The 20,167-nt window shown below is 42.0% G+C and overlaps 2 protein-coding genes across 2 annotated transcripts; one reads left to right on the top strand and one right to left on the bottom strand.

Moving 5' to 3' along the window:
• Positions 1–10,955: 10,955 nt before the first annotated feature.
• On the bottom strand, positions 10,956–12,696 carry LOC116224473. The gene is made up of 6 exons (XM_031584428.1): positions 12,678–12,696; positions 12,481–12,540; positions 12,335–12,391; positions 12,175–12,243; positions 11,897–12,082; positions 10,956–11,650 (listed from the first exon to the last, which is right to left on the bottom strand). Exons 1-6 carry the CDS (start codon positions 12,694–12,696, stop codon positions 10,956–10,958), a joined length of 1,086 nt encoding a protein of 361 aa, XP_031440288.1.
• A 3,359-nt stretch (positions 12,697–16,055) lies between these two features.
• LOC105889247 (tripartite motif-containing protein 16-like) lies at positions 16,056–19,929 on the top strand. The gene is made up of 6 exons (XM_031584264.2): positions 16,056–16,795; positions 17,136–17,231; positions 17,312–17,545; positions 18,186–18,345; positions 18,453–18,512; positions 18,714–19,929. The coding sequence occupies exons 1-6, from the start codon at positions 16,205–16,207 to the stop codon at positions 19,235–19,237; spliced, it is 1,665 nt and encodes a 554-aa protein (XP_031440124.1). The 5' UTR covers positions 16,056–16,204; the 3' UTR covers positions 19,238–19,929.
• The last annotated feature ends 238 nt before the right edge of the window (positions 19,930–20,167 follow it).

Raw genomic sequence — 20,167 nt, 5'->3', positions numbered from 1 at the left:
GCACGTGGCTGATTTGTATGGTGGCGAATATGCATTATTTGTATATACTGACATCATAGAGTATCAAATCGTGGGTGATCACTTTGTGCCCCTCCTAAGATGTGTACAAATAAGCGGTAAAAACAAAGATACAATCACTATCAACTACGACAAACCACACTACGTACGTGTCTCTAAAAGACATATCAGTGATATAGCCATTGAAGTCAAGACGGATCAGAATTACAGCGTGCCTTTTAAGTACGGGAAGGTCGTTGTAAAACTGCATTTTAGACCTGTGAAACAGACACATCATTTTTAAAACAATGAAGCCCTTCAGCATAGCCGCGGACCCTCAACGATATGTAGCCTATTATCATAACCAGGCTGGTGGCTTTATGCCAGGGTTTACTGGGGGTACCACTATGTATGGGGCTGGTCTTGGAGGGTTATTCAGGGGGCTTTTTCGCATGGCTATACCTCTATTGAGGAAAGGAATCGGGATTGCTAAACCACATCTAAAAGCTGCTGCTAAAAATATTGTCGGTGATGTCATATCTAGGGTTGTGAATCATCGTGGAGACCAAGCCCAGGCTGGTTCAGGCATGCTTGTGATGAGTCGTACCAGGTCGAAAAGACCTCCAGGGGTGCGGCGTGTCTCGACAGCAATAAAAAATAGGGGCAAACCTAAGAAACGCTCAGTGACTAAACGGAAGACGCCTGATGCACAACGTAGAGGCGCTAGTGTGAAAAAGAAGTTTAAAAATATATTCTGATTATGGCTCTAATACACGGATTGTCTGAGGAATGCGTGAAGTCGGAGCTCGATCTTTTTACAGTACCTATGACCCAAACAACGATTGAAAAATCGACTTATGTTGAGATATCACCTATAACAGCTTTGTCGGATACATCGCCCCTGGAATTTTTCATTGCCGGGAATGGTGATGACTATATAGATTTGAATAACACACTTTTGTATACAAGGATCAAAATCACAAAACCGGATGGCTCGAATATTGATGCTGCCGCCAAGGTGGGGTTAGTGAATTATCCAGGCTCAACAATATTCTCACAGGTTGACGTCTCATTGGGTGATCGACTGATCTCACAGGGGTCAAATACCTATCCATATCGCTGCATCATAGAATGTCTCATGAATTATGACAGGCAGACTCTGGAATCGCTATTCTCGGCGGGTTTGTTTTACAAAGACATAGCCGGTCGTATGGACATAGCAGACCCCCTAGGAGCTAACACTGGCCTGCGGAAGAGAGCCACATTCACAGCAAACAGTAGAGTTGTAGAACTATTAACCCCCATACACAGTGATATCTTTTTTCAAGAAAAACTGATGTTGAATAATGTGGATATCAGAATCAGATTGACCCGGGCAAAGGATGAGTTCTGTCTAATGAGGGCTGATGATGTGGACTATAAAATTAGTATGGTTTCGGCGTCACTATTTGTGAAAAAAGCATCTGTATCAGCGGCCGTAAGACTTGGACACGCGCATGCCCTACTCTCTGCAACAGCTAAATACCCGGTTGACCGGGTCTGTCTAAAGAATTTCTCAATACCCACTGGTACTAGGGTTGCCAATCAAGAAAATCTCTTTCTGGGAACATTACCCAAATCTATTATAATAGCAATGGTTAAAAATGATGCGTTTACAGGCGCCTATGATAAGAATCCATTTGCCTTCAACAATTATGATTTAGAATTTCTGGCTCTGTATGTGGATGGGTTACAGCAGCCAGCAAAGCCTTTACAACCTCAGTATTTACAGGGGGCTGCTGTGCGAGAATTTTACCAGTTGGCCTTAGCCACAGGCAGACATTTAAAAAATAGGGCCATGTTGATAGACCGTGAAGATTTTTTACACGGTTATACGCTATACGCCTTCAATCTCTCACCTGACGAAGAGTGTGGTCAGCATCTATCATTAATTAAGTCGGGTAACATCAGATTAGAAACCCGTTTCAGGCAACTGCTACGCAGCACTATAAATGTAATAGTTTATGCCATATTTGACAGTATAATAGAGGTCTCAAATCGTAGACAGGTACTAATTGATTATTACTGAGGCCATGAATACACTACAACTATCGGCGATTATGGCGAAATTTTCCAAAAACAGCCATTTCCTTGGGGTTTTAGCATGCGATCAACTACCTCGCAACCCATTACAGCAACTACCGGTGTCGGTTATAATCAACACCCATAACTCAGACCAGGCTGGTGAGCATTGGCTCGCTGTATACATAACCGATGCCAGCTCCGGCTGTTTTTTCGACAGCTTTGGTAACAAACCAAACTCCCCACTGTTCCCCACAGGCATCTACACATTTTTTAAAACTAACTGTTCTACCATACAATTCTCAAACAGACAGGTCCAAGACTATGCAGCCATCACATGTGGCGAGCATTGTGTCTTCTTTATCTATAACATGTTGAACGGTCTAAACTATATAGATGTAGTGTCAAAATATTCTCATGATTTGTTAAGAAATGATAATATGGTTTCAACATTTGTGAAAAAGCTACAACCATGTAAATGTAGTTCTAATATGCTATGCTGCATCCAACATGTACAAGATGGGGCAAAGTTTTCTAACCAAATAAAACAATGAAAAAGACAAAAAACAACGGTTTAAGGGTTTTTATTGATGAAAAAATGAACATAAACATGGTTAAATGTCATATAGCAGGGTGATTTGATGCATTTACTGTTATACACAGAATACACATAATAGGCCTATTTACATATATTTCACAAAAGGTTTTTTATTTTCATTATACAGCACAAATACACATAATCAATACATAATTAAAACTTCAACCACCGCAAAACATCTACAGCATCTGATAAAAGGTCTGTTCTTGCTAAAACTCTACCAGGGGTAACATAACTGGGTGTTGCAGGTCTTTTCAAAGATTCAACCAACTGTTGAACTTCCCTATTAGGAACTGTGGACATGGGTATATTTAACATTCCCATGGCGCTCAGAAATTCAACCCACCCCCGAGGCCTATGTCTAATCTTCTGAGGCGCTGTGGCACTTTTTACCAAATCAATTATATGTGTTCCAGGGACAATCATCTTGTTGAAAACAAACTCACCAGACTCAGTCCAGCACGCTGTATCTTGAGTCAAGCATCTTCTCTAATATATGCATGGCATTCTTTTTACATCTCAAGGGTATATTTTTTAAAATGGCTACAATCTTGGGGTCATCATCCAACCCACTGTTTGTAACTGGGGTTATTAATGGGGTAGCGAGACCCGTGTTTGCCTGGTCTTGGGCTAAACTTAATTTTAAAGTGTTTGTCTCGAGAGCCCCCTGTTTAACCAGTGCCAAATATCTCTGCAACAGGGCCGTATACAGTTTAGCTTTTTCATGCTGCTCCATATCAGTCCTACTCAAAACATTTTTTATAGCTGTATCCAAATAGTTTTCGGCACTCTGTCTTAGATTGGGGGATGTTTCATTATGCTTTAAGCTATCCAGCTGCTGCTGTCGAACCAAATACATTTTCTCAGCATACTCCATCCCTTTTAACCACGTCTTGATGCTATGAGGCTAGTTATGAATGGTATTGCCACACTCAGGAGGGGTAGGATAAAACCACCCTGTTGGTTAATTGTACGTCTTTTCTTCACCACACCAATTTTCTTATCAGCTATAAGCTTGATCAATGACTTCTTTTTGACCAATCTTCTATATTGACCGCTTGTGAGGGGAATAGTACCTCGGAGAATGTTCAATGCTACTTTGCATAGAGACAGGATTAACTCATCTGATCCTGTTTGTAAAATGATCCGCCTTTGGTGCGGTTTAGCTTTAAGTAGTTTTTTCAGAAGCGACAAGTTTCGCCGCACCAGCCCTGACATGGTGGTATTTTAACCCTTTTTCTGGATGTAGACCACCGGATGTGTTGCAAGTAAATCTGTTCTGAGTCAGAATGACTCTGGTGTCTTAGTTTTATAATCAACCATGAGGTAGCCATGCGGTTTCTCTGTAGCATCTTTAAAACACTCCATAAAATATTTTGTATTACCAGGATACATTTGTCTAGCCAAGATGGCCACTTGGTTATTATCACGTACATTCTTAAATAATATTAGATAGTTTGTATTTAGACTGATAGTGCGGCTGGATTTACCTTGAAAAAACTGATTCTGGACCAGATATATAACACTGAGATTACGATGGTGTACATATTGTGTAAATGCCTTTTCAACTTGCTCATTACTACTGGCATCTTTTATGACATCAATAACCAATAAATTGTTTTTGGACACCGGTAATAACACATCGTCATCTAGGGCTTTAGGGATCCCTTGTATGAAATTAATGGGTCTCATTTTCAACAGGTCGTCATAAAGAGGCTGCCAACAGTTATATATATATACAATGTTATTAATTTTATTACAAATCACATGGTCAGCATACATTATTAACATTTTTACAAAATAGGTCTTCCGAGTTGGAGGGGCCACTGACCATACATGAAAAAGGGTGTTGTAGTCTGAAATCAAAAATATTAACAGCTGTCAAACCAGTATTAAACATAGCCATTTTTAACATACCCCACAGACAATCAGTATCCGTATGGCAGCGTTGAGTAGTCAGGACATAACACACGCTTGTTGTACACAACTCTGAAGCGCTTAACATCTACTTTATTTTTTAGAGTGAGGTCCTTCTTATTGCGCACAATATTGTCAGCCTGGGCTAGGATGTGGTGTGTGCTGTTGCGATTGATCACGTGATGATCAACCAGGTCAATCAGGGTGTCTAACCTGATGAGTTTAGAATTTTCAGCATTCAGGGTGATGCCCTTAGCTTTCATACAAGTTTTACCCAGAGCTGTACGGTATCCGTATGTTTTCGGCCCTCCAGAACAGAACTCCACAATATGATCGCCTACACCCAGCTCATCTGTGAGATCCCCTAAATACGGCCCTAGTGGTGGTTCCCAATCACCATCTTTTGAAACAAAAATCACACTGTCAGTGTCACAGTACAACACCCTATCGCCTAACCCAGGGGTTCTCAAACTTTTGCAAGCTGGGCCCCCCCAAAGCTGGTTAGGGGTAGTTGGGGCCCCCCCCATCCACCCGCGGCCCGCCGCCACCGCCCTCAACTACACCACCATATATAGATAGATAGATAGATAGTGTATTGTTATTGATAGGCCTGACATGTCAAGGTTAGGCTATTGTTAGGCCCATACAGACAATTATTATAACTATTTATTTTTATTATTGTTATTATTATTATCAGTAATAGTAGGTATTATTATAATTAATGATTATCGACCAATTATTATTATTGTATTATTATTATTATCATAATAATAATAATAAGTGGTATTATTGCTATCATTAGGATACTGTTATTATTATGGGCCTCTTGTGATCTTTACAAAAAAAAGAATGACGAAAGAGGGGAGATGCTTAAGTCTACTGTCACTCTTCAGCTGCTCTTTCATGTCTAGTGACAGCTCATCTGCTGAGCAGAGAAATGGATCCCGAACTCAGGCGAATGAACGGTAGTCCTCTTTGAAATAGGACCCAAACTGATTTCTGATATTCGGCGTGATACAGTGTAATTTGACATAGGAGCTAAACTCAGCACAATACCTATCATTATTCTAAACGTGTTGCGTGGCCGGCAAAATCAGTGTTTCGGCAATTGTATGGGGTTTGCCAAGCTTAGCAATTCTATGAGCAACTACATAAGATGCTCCAGACACTGCTTGGAGATAGTGCTATGCTTGGACATGGTGGTTCGTTGTTGCTGGAGGCCATCACGTTTATGTTTAAAGAAGTCCACAGGCTTCTCTTTCTGACTTTTACGAATCAGAAACTTGTCCATGTTGTGTTTGTTTGCTGATACAGCGTATGAAGTTAATAAAGTTCTAATTTCAACGTCGTGTTCTTGTATGTGTGGTTGTGAACGACTTGCACACGAACAATGGATAAGGCTGTGCTAGGCAATGATTCCTAACCAAACGAACTGTACACAATGTAGACAGGGACAGCACAAAATAGTATTCAAGTGCTGGTGTTTTATTTGTTGCGGTGGATGATCAAAAAATGTAAAGGTAGGCTAGGTGTTAAGGAGAAAAGGGCTAGCTGTAGTTGGAAAAGGTAGCTAGCTAGGCTAGCTCTCGGGGCTACGAGCTTTTCTAAAAGATTGTGGAGCAAATTACTCCTTAGAATAGGCTACGAATAGACCTACTGCAAGTGCAGTAAGGTATTACTAAGGAAGGAGTGAGTCTTTAAAAATACTGTTTATAAAGCAATGAATATCTGAATGATAGAGGAAAACAAGAGAAATTGCACAAACTCTGCAAAGTGTCGTCTCAGGGTGAGCGCTTACCTCCATGCCTGCGTTTTGTTTTTATACTCGGAAGCGGAGGTGCTACTCGCGTTGAAATGATAATACTCCGTTTTGATTGGTGGATCAGGAGCAAAACAGTATTTGATTTGTTTGGGTCAGTCCAGCCCCTTGCATTTCGCTACTGAGGGAGCTTTCACTAACCAGTGACAGGTCGGCGGTTTTTTTTTCTTTCTCCGTCTGTGACATCGCGCCCCCCCTGGAGAGTGTTCGCGCCCCCCCAGGGGGGCGCGCCCCCCACTTTGAGAACCACTGGCCTAACCTATCCATGACATTATACAGTTCAAGCCGGGCATGAGCCGTGGTGAACGCACCAATGAATACATTTATGTTGGAGGTCTGCCCTCCAACGCCGTCAGCATGACGCCACTGTACCAACGCCACATCCTCTGAGACAAATGAAAAATGAGTTATTTCATATTCGCTACCAAATATGTGTTTCGCAAATTGCTCAGGGTCTTTGAGAATTTCAGCCCCCAAAGGGTGTTACAAAGTAACTTGCTAATGGTTCTACGGGCAGGGTTGACAGCTATCTTGTGGGGGTTCAACCTAATCCCTTCCTTTTCAAAATAGTTGTCTACATAGGCCTGTTTCTCAACCTCCGACGTCACATGGGATGGATACCCGCTGGACTCCTGTTTAAATTGCAGGAATTTTTTCACATAGTCTGAAAACAGCGAATCTGATGTTTGTGGGAAGTGCCAGACCTCATCAATGTTAACAACTGTATAACCCTTCTCAACAGCCTTCAACAGTTCAAGAGTGACCCAACAACCTGAAAGAGCCCTTTCAGCATTGCTATGCGCACACGGTGTAAGCTGCTCCTCCATTTCTACACAGGTACAACACAGAGGAAACATTAACTTACCCCCGCTACGGTATGGGAGCACTGGGTGTAACAAGCCCCTCGGGGGGTAGACAGTGGCTTTGACCAACCCAAAATAATTCTCAAGCGGTCCAAAATCTTTCAGAATGATCTGTGGGTGTCCTATAGGATATGTTTTTCGAGCCTGACAATAGGGATAAAGACTTGTAAAATCAACATAGCAAATCTTTTCATCAGCTTGGGCTTTGTGGTACAATTTGTAAGCATTTGTCCTACCCCCAAAAAGACTCTCTCTGGGCTTCAACCGCTCGGGGTGTGTGTATGTGGTCATAAACGCAATAACATCACCATCATGTTGTTTGGACAGCTTCCACTCACACTCCCACATGATTTCAACCTTTAACCCGTAGGCCTTAGACAATGTTTGTACTTTGTCATCAAACTGCTTTCTTAGGAGGCTGTATGGTACTTTTGACAGGGGATGGATATGGTGAGGCTTGTAACGACAGTCATGACCGTGGTGCATGCAGCCGTTAAATTCCAGCGCAAATCTCACACCACCCTCCTCATAGTACCCATCTAGGTGATATTTCCCAAACATGACCTCTCCCTCGCTTAAGGCATGGCTAACCTGGACCCCTCGGTGACTTTTCACAAATTCAAGCCATTCAATTGACACATTGGAGAAGGCTTTATGCTGATAAATGTAAGCATTGTTATGCGTCAACGCCAGTGTGTCTCTGGGGAGGAAGTGAGTCTTATACACAGCCATACAGCACGATGGTAGTGTAACTTGATTAAAGGGGTCTTATGGCCGTAGACTCCATGAATTCATGGCGGTATTTAAAGACATGCTTCACGTAGCAGAACCACATCATTTCTGCCATACGCATACAACTCCTTTTGAAAATCAAACACACCATCATGGATGCCACTGTACCACGCATCAAAACTCACTCTATCCTTGTCTGACATATTCCCATAACCATAGAACTTCTTATCAGGATAGGCACCCACATAATTATTGTTGGCTCTGATGTTGAAGAGATGTGGAAAATAGCCCTTATCGCTGGTGGTTAGGTTAAATGCCGCGGGGGTGTTAGCCAGCCGCATAGGTATGAAGGAATAACTATCTATAAACCGGTGTTTGAAGCGCTCCTCATACATGTATGTGACCCTACACCCTCCCATTATCACATGCGGGGTGACCCCAATGCTAGTGAAGTGCTCCCAGAAGCAATATATTATCAAACCCTCCGGCATTGTGGGCCACCCATGTATGTCCAATGTTACTTGGAACATCTAAAATGGTTTAAAAGCTTGCCTATACAACCATACCCCTCAGCTGTAAACTCATAACCACCGCAGGTTATGGCGCACGCAAAATTAGGCCTGTGCTTACCATCTTCATGCCGTGTCTCAAGATCATAGAATATATATCTGTTGTCGACCGTTTGGTGTTTGACAGGTTGTATGTAACACGTGTGGTTATCACCGGGGGTCAACCTCAACCTGCAATGGTGACACACCGCTTGGGCACACCTATGTGGTTTAGGTTGCTCCACAGACAGCATGTATCGTCTGTGACAGGTCTTGCAATATTTAGTGATATCACAAGGGGCTGCTAAAACACCGGTACGACCCCTGGGACTTGTTGTTTGTGCTTCTGAAAACAGTAAGCAGACTTGCAATATCGGTTGCAATCACCCACAATGTCTGAACCCCCCACCCATCCTATGACAATCAACATCGTGACACACATCACATATGTATTTACACCGGTGGTACATGCTGTCTCTGTAACCAATGTAGCAAAACTTACAGACCTGCGATACACCCATGAAACCCTGCAGATTCAGAATGCCATGATAATGCTCGTTGTGTAGGTATAAATGAGCTATGATATCATTGGGTTTCTCGTCTGTCTGATAATGTAGTAATTTGGCATCAGCTCCGCGGTAGAAGACCACCACTTTAACACTGTACAGGGCCTCGAATTTGGCAATATCACTAAAACCAATCTTCTGCTGTGGGGTGAAGCCTGCACGCATCTGCATGTCTGTTGCAATAGCCTCTAATCTGTTTGACGTACTATGGGGGTTTAGATAATTTGCTAAACACATGGCAAAACACAAATTATTTGACCTGTTAACAGGGTTGAATAAGTGCATTCTTTTCTGTTTAATGACTTCATCATGTGCTAGATCACGCAATTTTCGACTGGGTCTCCCACCCCCATTTCTACAGCGGGCTATAGCCACTGTTAACTCTAAAGAATTATCACTCAAGATGGCCGTATTACTCTGTAAAACCTTCTCAATGGCATTGATAAGATGTTCTAAACCATAGCCATTTGCAGGGGTTAGCAACACATTCACGTCACTCGTGAGACTATAACCCCGTAGTGTTATGTTGAGCACCCCATTTTCACCACCCAGAATTCTTGACACATCCACAATCCCCGCCAATGTATCATGTATATGACTCACATATGCTGCCATATCTGTGGCCACAACATCCCTGAAGTTTAAAAGTCTGTGGGCTACTAGACTGTTAAAGCGCGGTCTGCCCTCAATCCGATAGTCCTCCACATAACCACCCTGTCGTACCAGCGACTCTATGGCTTCACTATCCAGACTATGCCTGCTAAACACCAGAGGGCTAACAGGCCTTGGGATGCCATGACCCCTCTGTGAAACACTACTAACACCCAACACACCATCACAACGATCATTACTAGTCGATGCTGTCGTACCCACACCTAACACATCAATACCAACACCCCCGCTGGTGTCCGTATCATGTAATACAGGCTGGCCATATGTTATACCATCACTACTGATTATCATCGCGGCAACGCCAGAGTTTGGATTATTAGCAACTGAACCCTGTTCATTGATAACCCTGTGTGCAACATTAATGTTCAGAGCACTTTCATCACCACTTGCATATGTATTATGTGTGTCTATGTTGGTAGCATTGTTATTTGGCCAATGTGTATTAAGCATTGCATTCATCTGTCTGATAGCTATATTCATAACTAGGCTATTACCAGCGTCAGAGCATACACTATTACCAAATGAACCCTGGTCATTGATACATCCCTGTACAATGCCAGGAATCCGTGTTGCTTCATCACCCGTTGGCTCTACACCATGTGCAGCTATGTGTGCTGTGTTATTATCTGGCCAGTGTGTATTAAGCAGGGCATTCAATTGCCTGACATCTTCACTCATGGTAATGCTATTACTATGACTATGATCTAGCCCACGTTTACGTTTGTTTGTACGCCACATGATTATACACCTGACCCCACTCAACACGCCACCATTTAAAACATACTGATGATCTCTACCCAATAATCTGACAACAGACCGGGTATTTAAAAAGTATAACCCTTATTAAACAGTTTAAATGGGGGATATCCCACACACACACACACACACACACACACACACACACACACACACACACACACACACACACACACACACACACACACACACACACACACACACACACACACACACACACACACACACACTGCAATACACTCTATTACAGCAGGGATAAAAATAATAAAACATACGATCCACTATACCATCCTAATTGTATAAAATCATTACAAGTAATAAAAGCAAACACAATAAGAGGGGGAAAAACACATAGCCATATGCACATTGAGGTATGACCTGGTAGCTGTGAGGAAATAAACATGTATCAACACATAGCCATATATATCATATTACAGCCGTAGAGTCTCTTTCAAAACCTAGTATGGCTCGACCCATAGCATTCCAATCCACGGTCCCTATATTATGAAGTTCTCTGATAAGCGAGACCATACTTTTCACATCTACATTCTGATTCACCAGGTTCGCCTTCACAACGCCTACATCATCAACTAATGTTGTCAGTAAAGCCTTTACGGCGCTCAGCTCACTATCCAAACTAGCTCTAGCAATTCTATCGTTACGTGCTTGATGGGTTAAATAATTCACACGAGCCACTAATTGTCTATGCAGCTGATTAGTATTATCTACACTGCATGTATTAACCACATTAGCATTGGTAGTAGTACCCCGCGCATACCTGAGGGCCGTGGTTGGGGGCTGTATATCCGGGGGTTGGCGTGTCGTCACTGGTGTATGATTAGTTGGTGTGGATGTCAACAGTCCAATAGCACAGTTCTGATTGCTCACTACATCCACGTCTGTCGCAGGGGCAGATATCACAACGTCGGTTGTCCTCTCTTCGGCGGGTGTTTGACCACCATCCACAGGTATTGGCTCGGGCGTGCAGTACCCCGATTCACCGCCAAACACTACTTGGTCCCATAATGTTACATCTGCATCAGACCAGCGGTAGTTGTCATCAAACAGCTGCGCCAATCCTCCACCGTCTGTGTTGAAGACTTGTTCATGTATTTGGGCGTCTGCAAATAATAGGCATGAATCATCTAGTTATCATGAGTACCCATGGTGTAATATAGGCTACTAATTTGACACTGGTCCTGAGCATGTGATACACTGACATCTAGTGGCTGTTTGTAGTATAAGTTTCACTTTCACGAACAGTCAACAGCAATAACCCGTTTATACATGAATATCCTTTAAAATCGCATGTATACCCAATTATCCTTACACACAGTAACAGGGTATGCATAACACAGCTCGCTCACCAGCCACCACTGCGCCCCCCGCGTTCGCTGGTTTAAAACGTTTATTGGATCCAGGCGCTTCTCCCTCCACGTCATCCACAGTCGTACGTTTCAGCAAATCATCCCACGCCGTGTCTCGCGATAATAATTGTTCTAGGTATGGAGCCCGGCCCACTCGCTGTGTAAGCTCCGTAAGACCGGATAATTCTGTCGATAAATATAGAGACATTAGTGTAAATTATGTCCAACTTAGATCATTAATAAAATTACAAATGTATACACCTATGGCTCGTAATTACCTGCAGATTGTCCGGGGTCTCCGTTATGGCTGTATGGTATAATTGTCGGGCTGACTAGCTCTGGTGAAACTTGCATGATATATCGATACATGCGTTATACATATTCATATCATCAACATTTTTTTATTTTAAACTATTTTTAAACAGACATGGTACTTACAATACACATTATGGGTTACATCATCGCTGTTTTGCTTGTTGATTATCGGCTCGGTCACTGCAAAATAGTTAATTACAGGCTAAATGTTAATTACAGGCTAAAAACGAATTACAGCATGTTAAACCATATTGATACCGCCAACTCACGCAATGCCTCGTGTCTCTTGTCGTAATTACGCACTGATAACCCAAACTCCTCGGCGTCTTCTTAAAATAAAGAAATAAACCTATATATTAAACAATAGTTAGTTTACAGGTATACTAGCATGGAACACTACACCCACAGAGTCATATAGCCAGCATAGCTACGTAGCTACGGGCTGGTTGCGAATGTTTCAACTCACCTAAATTAATGCCATCCATCGTTCGTCTGCTGCTGGTGTTGTGTTTTTTAGGCTGTTTGAAATCCCCGCTTAAAGATACAATGAGCGTAAAGCAGTATTTAACCACTTGGCTGGATTGCCATGAACACGCCTCACGGTGATGCGCACGACCATGACGCCCCTCTAACACCTTGGCAGGCCTCGATGTATTAAGGGGAACATCACATACCATTTCAAAATCTATATATCTATATTTTGAACCTAATAACTCCTGGTTAAACCATTGCTGGGTTATAATCTTTAGCTGTTTACCCCGATTCCATAAAATCCAAACACATGTGTTTAATATGTGTACGTTTGAGACGATGTCATTTGCAACATAATATACCCGACTCATGACCATAACATTATTTATAAATATATATAACATTCTCAATATATTATAGATAGCCCTAACCATTAGACTATGAGTAGCTATTAATCATATTCATTTATTACTGGTATAATTGAAAGCATGTAATAAATGAATCGGATTCTGATGTGGGTGTGGGTGTCTCGCGGCCTTTTGGCATCTTTTGACCATCATGCAGACATATCCTCTAAACACCCGACCGACTCCCCAGGCTTTTGAAGCAGGACTCCCCACGGATATCTCATCTTGAAACCGCTAACACCTCAGAATACCCCTGTGTGTGTGTGCGTGTGTGTGTGTATGTGTGTGTGTGTGTGTGTGTGTTGTTGAACTATAGCTGTTTTTGTTGAGCTACCATCTCATGAACAAATGTCTTATGGATCAAACCTTACAAAACTAAGTCTTTTAGACTTGAATAAGCCGGTATCATTACCATTAGCCCCTAGGGGTTATGTGTATATCATGTTAAAGTTTGCTATAATAGAATGAAAGAATGTCATCTCACAGGCTGACAAGACCTTGCTATGCTTGAGCGCCTGATAAGCCATATGGTTTACTTGGGGGTAACACCGGTTTACGACGTCATTCACCACTAAATTTCTGTTATCAACCCCATGCTCACACCTAGAGCAGCCAGCCATCCTGACCCCTGCTATGACAACAGGATAGATCCTTGGCAGAAACACCATTGCTACGCCGGGAAATCTCACCCTCTCAGATAACACCTTACTATCAAAACGATTCACACCATTTGTGGGGGTCAACTGGCTGTGTTGAGGGGGGCGAAAAGGTCAGAGGGCCTGTCTCATCACTCCAATATGACAAGCAAGCTGACACCCAAAGCTAGATCAAACTAACCATCCGTCCGATTTGTCATATTAATAACCCTTTTATGACCTTTATGACCCTCATTACTCCAATTATGACACATACCCCCCTCTAAAGACTACTTATAGTCTTCTACCAACATCGTCTTAACTCTCTCAAGTTCCCCTTCAAACATCTCATTCACAGTCTTCATTTCCTGCAAACTATGCTTCATGTTCTCCTTCTCGGCCAACACCACCCTCAGCTCCTTTTCTGTGCTGTTAGACTGACGACCAGGTGCTGCATATCCCTCCCATCTTGGTGAATTAAAGTTATACTTCTCCCGCAATTTTCGATCCTGTTCCATTTCTTCGATCTTATCCCCTTCATCTTTCAGCTTTTCCCATTCTTTATCCATTTCAGCTCTCCTCTTTTCGCGATTTTTATCTCCCTCTTTCAGCTTTTCGTATTCGACTTTGCGAGCTTTATCTCTTTCAGCTGCGTCAGCCCTCACCTGTTCCATAAGCAACTCAAACTCTAACGCACTCATATATGCCATTATACCGGCCCAACTCTTCCGATCGTTGTAATTAATTGAATCTCCCTGACGCGATTGTGTACACCAGCAAATCACGCACAGGTGTAGAACCACCCACTCACAAAAACCCACTAGACTAGAGCTTCCCCGATCTATCTCCAACACACAGTCCTCGCTATTTCCAGTGCCTATTTCTTCAGTGTGTCCACCTGCAATTGAGCTGCTAAGCAACTCCAGCGCGTCCGACACACCCACGAAAAACAACAAACTCTTACAAGCCCGGCCAAAACAACAAACAGCGGTAAGCGCTCTTAACCTGCGCAGGGGTTTGCGTTTGCTCAGTAGGTACTCACCTACTCTCACCACCCAGTTACAAACACCTGTACCCAATTGAACTGGTATGCACAGCCCGTCCCAATCTCTCAACGAGAGCCCACAGCTGCAGTCACTCTTAAAAATGACTTTCCTCCTCCATGGCAACCCAACGAAAACAAAAAAAGTTTAACACTTACAAATTTCCGCGTGCGTCTCCCCCAATTTGCAATCCCCTTGCTGCTGCACCGGCAGTTTTGTGCCCGTCAGTATCAAAGGCCAATATCCCGATCTATACAATCAATACAGCTTTACCACCACTATTCCCCAATGAGTGGATGAAAAAGTTGTCTTGAAAAAATCTCGGCGAGCCCCCACGTGTTACCAGCCAGCTCAAGGCACGAAACAAGAAGGGGAGGCCACGCAGAATTTAGGATGATAATAATAATAATAATAATAATAATAATATATTTATTAAAGGGTTTACAAGTTTATATAGTTATCTAATAATTATAGCAAACGTGTGGTGAAGATCAGTGTTATGAAGAGAAACAAAAGATGTAATGTACAGACAGGTAAATGGTAATATAAACAAACGACGACGATAATCCAAAACCAACGACAACGACAATCCCAAATCCAATTCACTATCCAAATCCAACGATAACCAAAATCCAACGACCAATCCAACGCTCTCCCGACTGCCATCTGATCAGGGCTTTTGTAGCCCAACCAATCATGGGTTACACCTGGGGTACACCTGCTTCCCATTACCTGCTAATGAAATGGAGACAAAACAGATATGCAAATATCCTGGGGCGGGGCCTATACCCGCCAGGGTCGTAACAGAGGGCATGCAGATACCTACACACACATACACTTATACACATACAAATGTACACACACATACACACACACACACACACACACAAAATGTACACACACATACACTTATACAAACTTACATGCCCATGACTCTGTCCAGCATCTTTATCTTGTGTCTTGCGTGCATTCACAAATAACACACCACACACACACACATATATGCCATATATACGTTTGTTCTGCAGGTCCCAAAGACATGTATGTTTGCTAAAATAATGCTGGTTCCTACACCTTTGCCAGTTTTCCTATGGAAAATAAGCTTTTTTGCTGCAGTCACATTTCTTTTTTTCAGTTTGCCAATGAAAGGTTAATGAACTTCAATGAGGTGAATGATTGACATAGCATTCCTGTCTTATCACTTCGTGTCAAGTCAAGTTTCACATTTGAAACATCTGTCTGTTTCAAAGTCCTTCTGACAAGAGGATTTATGGCCTACACTCTAACCACTGTAATTGTAATAAATTCATTATCTCTCTCCCTCCTTCCCTCACTCCGTTCTGCCTCTAACTTAACTGTCAGGAAGAGATTACAACAGTAAATGACAGGAACAGAGAGAGAGAGGAAAATACACAGAGAGACAGAGAGTAACCCAAAATGGCAGAGGCCAGTGTTGTATGGAGTCAGGACCAGTTTAGCTGTCCAATCTGTCTTGATCTACTGAAGGACCCTGTGACTATTCCTTGTGGACACAGTTTCTGTATGGATTGTATCACAAGCTGCTGGGATCAGGAAGATCTGAAGGGAGTCCACAGCTGCCCACAGTGCAGACAGACCTTCACACCAAGGCCAGTTCTGGGCAGAAACACCATGCTGGCTGAAGTGGTGGAGAAGCTGAAGATTATGGGACTCCAAGCTGCTCCACCTGCTCACTGTTATGCTGGACCCGGAGATGTGGAGTGTGACGTCTGCATTGGGAGAAAACGAAAGGCAGTCAAGTCCTGTCTGGTGTGTTTGTCCTCTTACTGTGAAACTCACTTCAGAGTTCATAACGATCTCAACCCAGGGAAGAAACACAAAGTGATTGAAGCTGCTGATAAACTAAAAGATCTGATCTGCTCTCATCATGATAAACTACTAGAGGTCTTCTGTCGCACTGATCAGAGGTGCATATGTATGCTGTGTGTCATGGATGAACATAATGGACATAAAACAGTTTCAGTCGCAGCAGAGAGAACTGAGAAACAGGTGAGACTCGCTTAGCCAATAGTCCTGATACTGACAAAGGCCTTCCAACTAAAATGTGTTATTGTGCACTGATAAACAGGTCAATGAGAATAACAGCAGCATTCTCAGACTTTATTCTCAGTTTTGTTCCTCAGACTAATTTCTTGATTTCAATGCCACATTTGACATATCAACATCTTTAGGGTTCAGGGTTATGGTTAAATTAAAATTGTCAAAGTCCTGACTTTGAGCTCTAACTTTTTTAATCATGACAGTGACTTCATCTGTACTAATACATAAAGTATGTTTTATTCTTTCAATAAGTTAAAAACCCAACTCTAATAGATTAACCTGTTCACAGAAACTGTTGGGTGATACTCAGAGAAAATCCCAACGGATAATCCAGGAAAAAGAGAATGAACTGCAGGACCTGAGACAGGCTGTGAAAACTCTTCAGGTGAGTTGTATCAACCAGAGGAAATAACAAGAGACTGCTGTAGCAATTCATGTCTCATGTCTTGTTTTGTGTCCAAACAGAGTTCTTCACAGGCAACAGTGGAGGACAGTGAGAGGATCTTTACTGAAATAATCCGCTCCATTGAGAGAAAACGCAGTGAGTTGACAGAACTGATCAGAGATCAGGAAAGGGCTGAGGTGAGTCGAGCAGAAGAACTCATGGAGAAACTGGAGCAGGAGATTGCTGAGCTGAAGAAGAGAGAAGCTGAGCTGGAGCAGTTTTCACACACTGACAACCACATTTGTTTCCTTCAGGTACTGTCACTACTCAGATATGATGCATTATCACAGAAGAGATTTGTTTATTTATGCAGTTCTGTAAAAAGTCACTGTTGAGACCGCATTACCTGTCAGTCAAAACGTCAGTTTCCTATTCAGGTGCTCTTTGGTAATGAGGTAAACATAATAGAGAAGAAAAGGTAACCAAGGCAACACTTCTTTATTTACACAATGCCCCATGCAGAAACATTGTGATTGTTATATCATTTTAAATATTACATTCATAACCCCTAACAACAGTGCTATTTTGCATTGCATTAGATCTGATCTGACTAGATTTAGATTGGACCAGACTAAAACTGGACATGTCAGAGTGGACGTGGTCTTTAAGTCTCCTCCATTGTATTAGATCTGATCTGACTAGGACTACACTGGAGCAGGATATATCAGAGTGGGCATTTAGTCTTAGTCTAGTCTTTAGTCTCCTGCACCTCAATTGTTATACAAAAAACTACCAGTACCTAATTTTCACACCAATTCCAGTGTCTATATTTATGATGCAGGGCACTGGATGCCTTGGTCTGGGCCAAAATGCTCCAGTAGGGCCTGGAGGAAGGTTTGTGTTTGTAAAATGACATTTGGCTCATTTTCTGTCTCATTTTCTGTCTCATTGTAGAGTTTTCAGTCTCTCTGTTCCTCCTCTGCTCCTGACAACTCATCCAGACACACGATCCACACAGATCTGTCTTTTGATCAAGTAAAAGAAAGACTTTCTCAGCTCAGGGAGAAACTAGAGGATGCACTCCAGCAGGGACTAAAGGACATTTCTAAAACTGGTATGAGACGCATTAGTACCATGACTTAGAAAACATCACTTCTGAATATAATGTTGATGTGACCCAGAGAGTTGTGGTTGTTGATTAGTGTCTTTTTGTCTTTACAGCAGAGCTTGTTAGCTTTCTATCACTGCCTGAGCCCACGACAAGAGAGGATTTCCTGGAGTGTAAGTATATGATACACATATTTGTACTGCATGTACAAATACATAAACACACGTACAAAATACAAACACACATATACAAGAGGAGAACATAGTGCCCTGCTCTGTCTGGTAGTGAACATGATAATTAATTAAAAGTAATAATTTAAACCATTATGCCCCTAATCACCACTTCTAAATGAGTCATGTTTTATCCTCCCTCAGATGCCTGCCAGCTAACCCTGGATCCCAACACTGCTCATAATTACCTCACACTGTCTGAGGGAAACAGAGTTGTAGAATATTGCCCTAATGTGAATCATTCATATCCTGACCATCCAGACAGATTTGATTCATGGTGTCAGGTGCTGTGTAGAGAAGCTGTATCTAAACACTGCTACTGGGAGGTTGAGTGGTCAGGAGGTGTTTTAATTGCTGTATCATACAAAGGGCTCTCAAGGAGAGGAGGGGGTATTGATTGTTTACTAGGATACAATAACAAGTCTTGGAGTTTGGACTGCTCTTCATCCAACTACACATTCATACATGATGGTAAACGAATCTCACTCCGTCATAAGCACACCACCTCTAAAATAGGAGTGTATGTTGATCACAAGACAGGAACTCTGTCTTTCTACAGTGTCTCTGATACAATGACTCTTCTGCACAAAATTCACACCACATTCACTGAGCCACTGTATCCTGGCTTTTACCTCAATAATAACAGGAAAATCAGATTGTGTCAGTGACAACACACCAGCAGAATCAAAACATTCATGTCTAATTTGAATGGATAGAAGTCCCTGACACAAAGTTTCTTTCTTCATTCAGCCCTTCTAGCCTAGCTTTTGTGTTGCATTTGGGTTTCTAAATTGTACAGAACAATAAACCGTGATTGTGCATGAAACTCACTCGCTTTAATGTCGTGAAGACAGGACACTCTGTGCTGTTATCTACACAGACATTTTATTACCACAGAAACTTATTTGATGTGGTAACATAATGTGGTAGATGCACATGGTCACATGATGACAGAAGATAAATAAAGCACAAGCTTACTTTTAATCTGCATGACTAGTACTAAAACGTACATTTTACCTCAGAAGTGTTTGTGGAAGGGTTGTCCCTTCTATTTGGCCAAGTTACCTTAATATTCCAAAAACAATATTTCAGTTAGGAATAAAAAAAACTGCATATTTAAAATAAATACATTATTGAATTAACTGTCATACAATATATTATCACCATACAACATATTATCATCTTTTTTCTCCCACAGAAACTTTCTCTGTCTCCCTCCAACACTGTAGTGATGCTCTCATCGCACACATGCTCACACATACACTTCTCTCCCCTAGAATTATCTTTCTTTTGTGATAAATGTAGTTATTCATTACTGTTTGTATTATTTGCAATAAATATGAATCTTTTAAATTGTAAATGTTGTCGTCATGTGCGGTCAAAAACATGGAGGGATGTGAAACCTAATTGTAACGTGTGGACAGAATACCTGTCCTGTTTTGGAGATTTTGGTGATTCACAATGAATGGCTCCTCCAGAATGAGAGTCAGTGTGTGCAGATTCACATTCAAGCAACAATGGACACTTTGACTTTCTTCAACAACTAGATTGATGAACTAAGCCATAAGAATGTGCAAATGATTTTGTAATGCAATGTT

Source organism: Clupea harengus, chromosome 17 (assembly GCF_900700415.2).
Source record: "Clupea harengus chromosome 17, Ch_v2.0.2, whole genome shotgun sequence".
Taxonomy (NCBI): Eukaryota; Metazoa; Chordata; class Actinopteri; order Clupeiformes; family Clupeidae; genus Clupea; species Clupea harengus.
Note: the sequence above shows the minus strand (reverse complement) of the source record. Positions and strands in the feature narration are given on the sequence as shown.

Bases quoted from the DNA above. Each gene is read 5' to 3' on its own strand.
- LOC116224473 (XM_031584428.1), bottom strand. The intron at 12,392-12,480 runs GTGAGTTGGCGG...ACTATTTTGCAG, and splicing joins CAAGAGACACGAGGCATTGC to TGACCGAGCCGATAATCAAC. The intron at 12,083-12,174 runs GTAATTACGAGC...ATTTATCGACAG, and splicing joins AGACCCCGGACAATCTGCAG to AATTATCCGGTCTTACGGAG.
- LOC105889247 (XM_031584264.2), top strand. From the start codon at position 16,205: ATGGCAGAGGCCAGTGTTGTATGGAGTCAGGACCAGTTTAGCTGTCCA. The intron at 16,796-17,135 runs GTGAGACTCGCT...ACCTGTTCACAG, and splicing joins CAGAGAGAACTGAGAAACAG to AAACTGTTGGGTGATACTCA. The intron at 17,232-17,311 runs GTGAGTTGTATC...GTGTCCAAACAG, and splicing joins AGGCTGTGAAAACTCTTCAG to AGTTCTTCACAGGCAACAGT.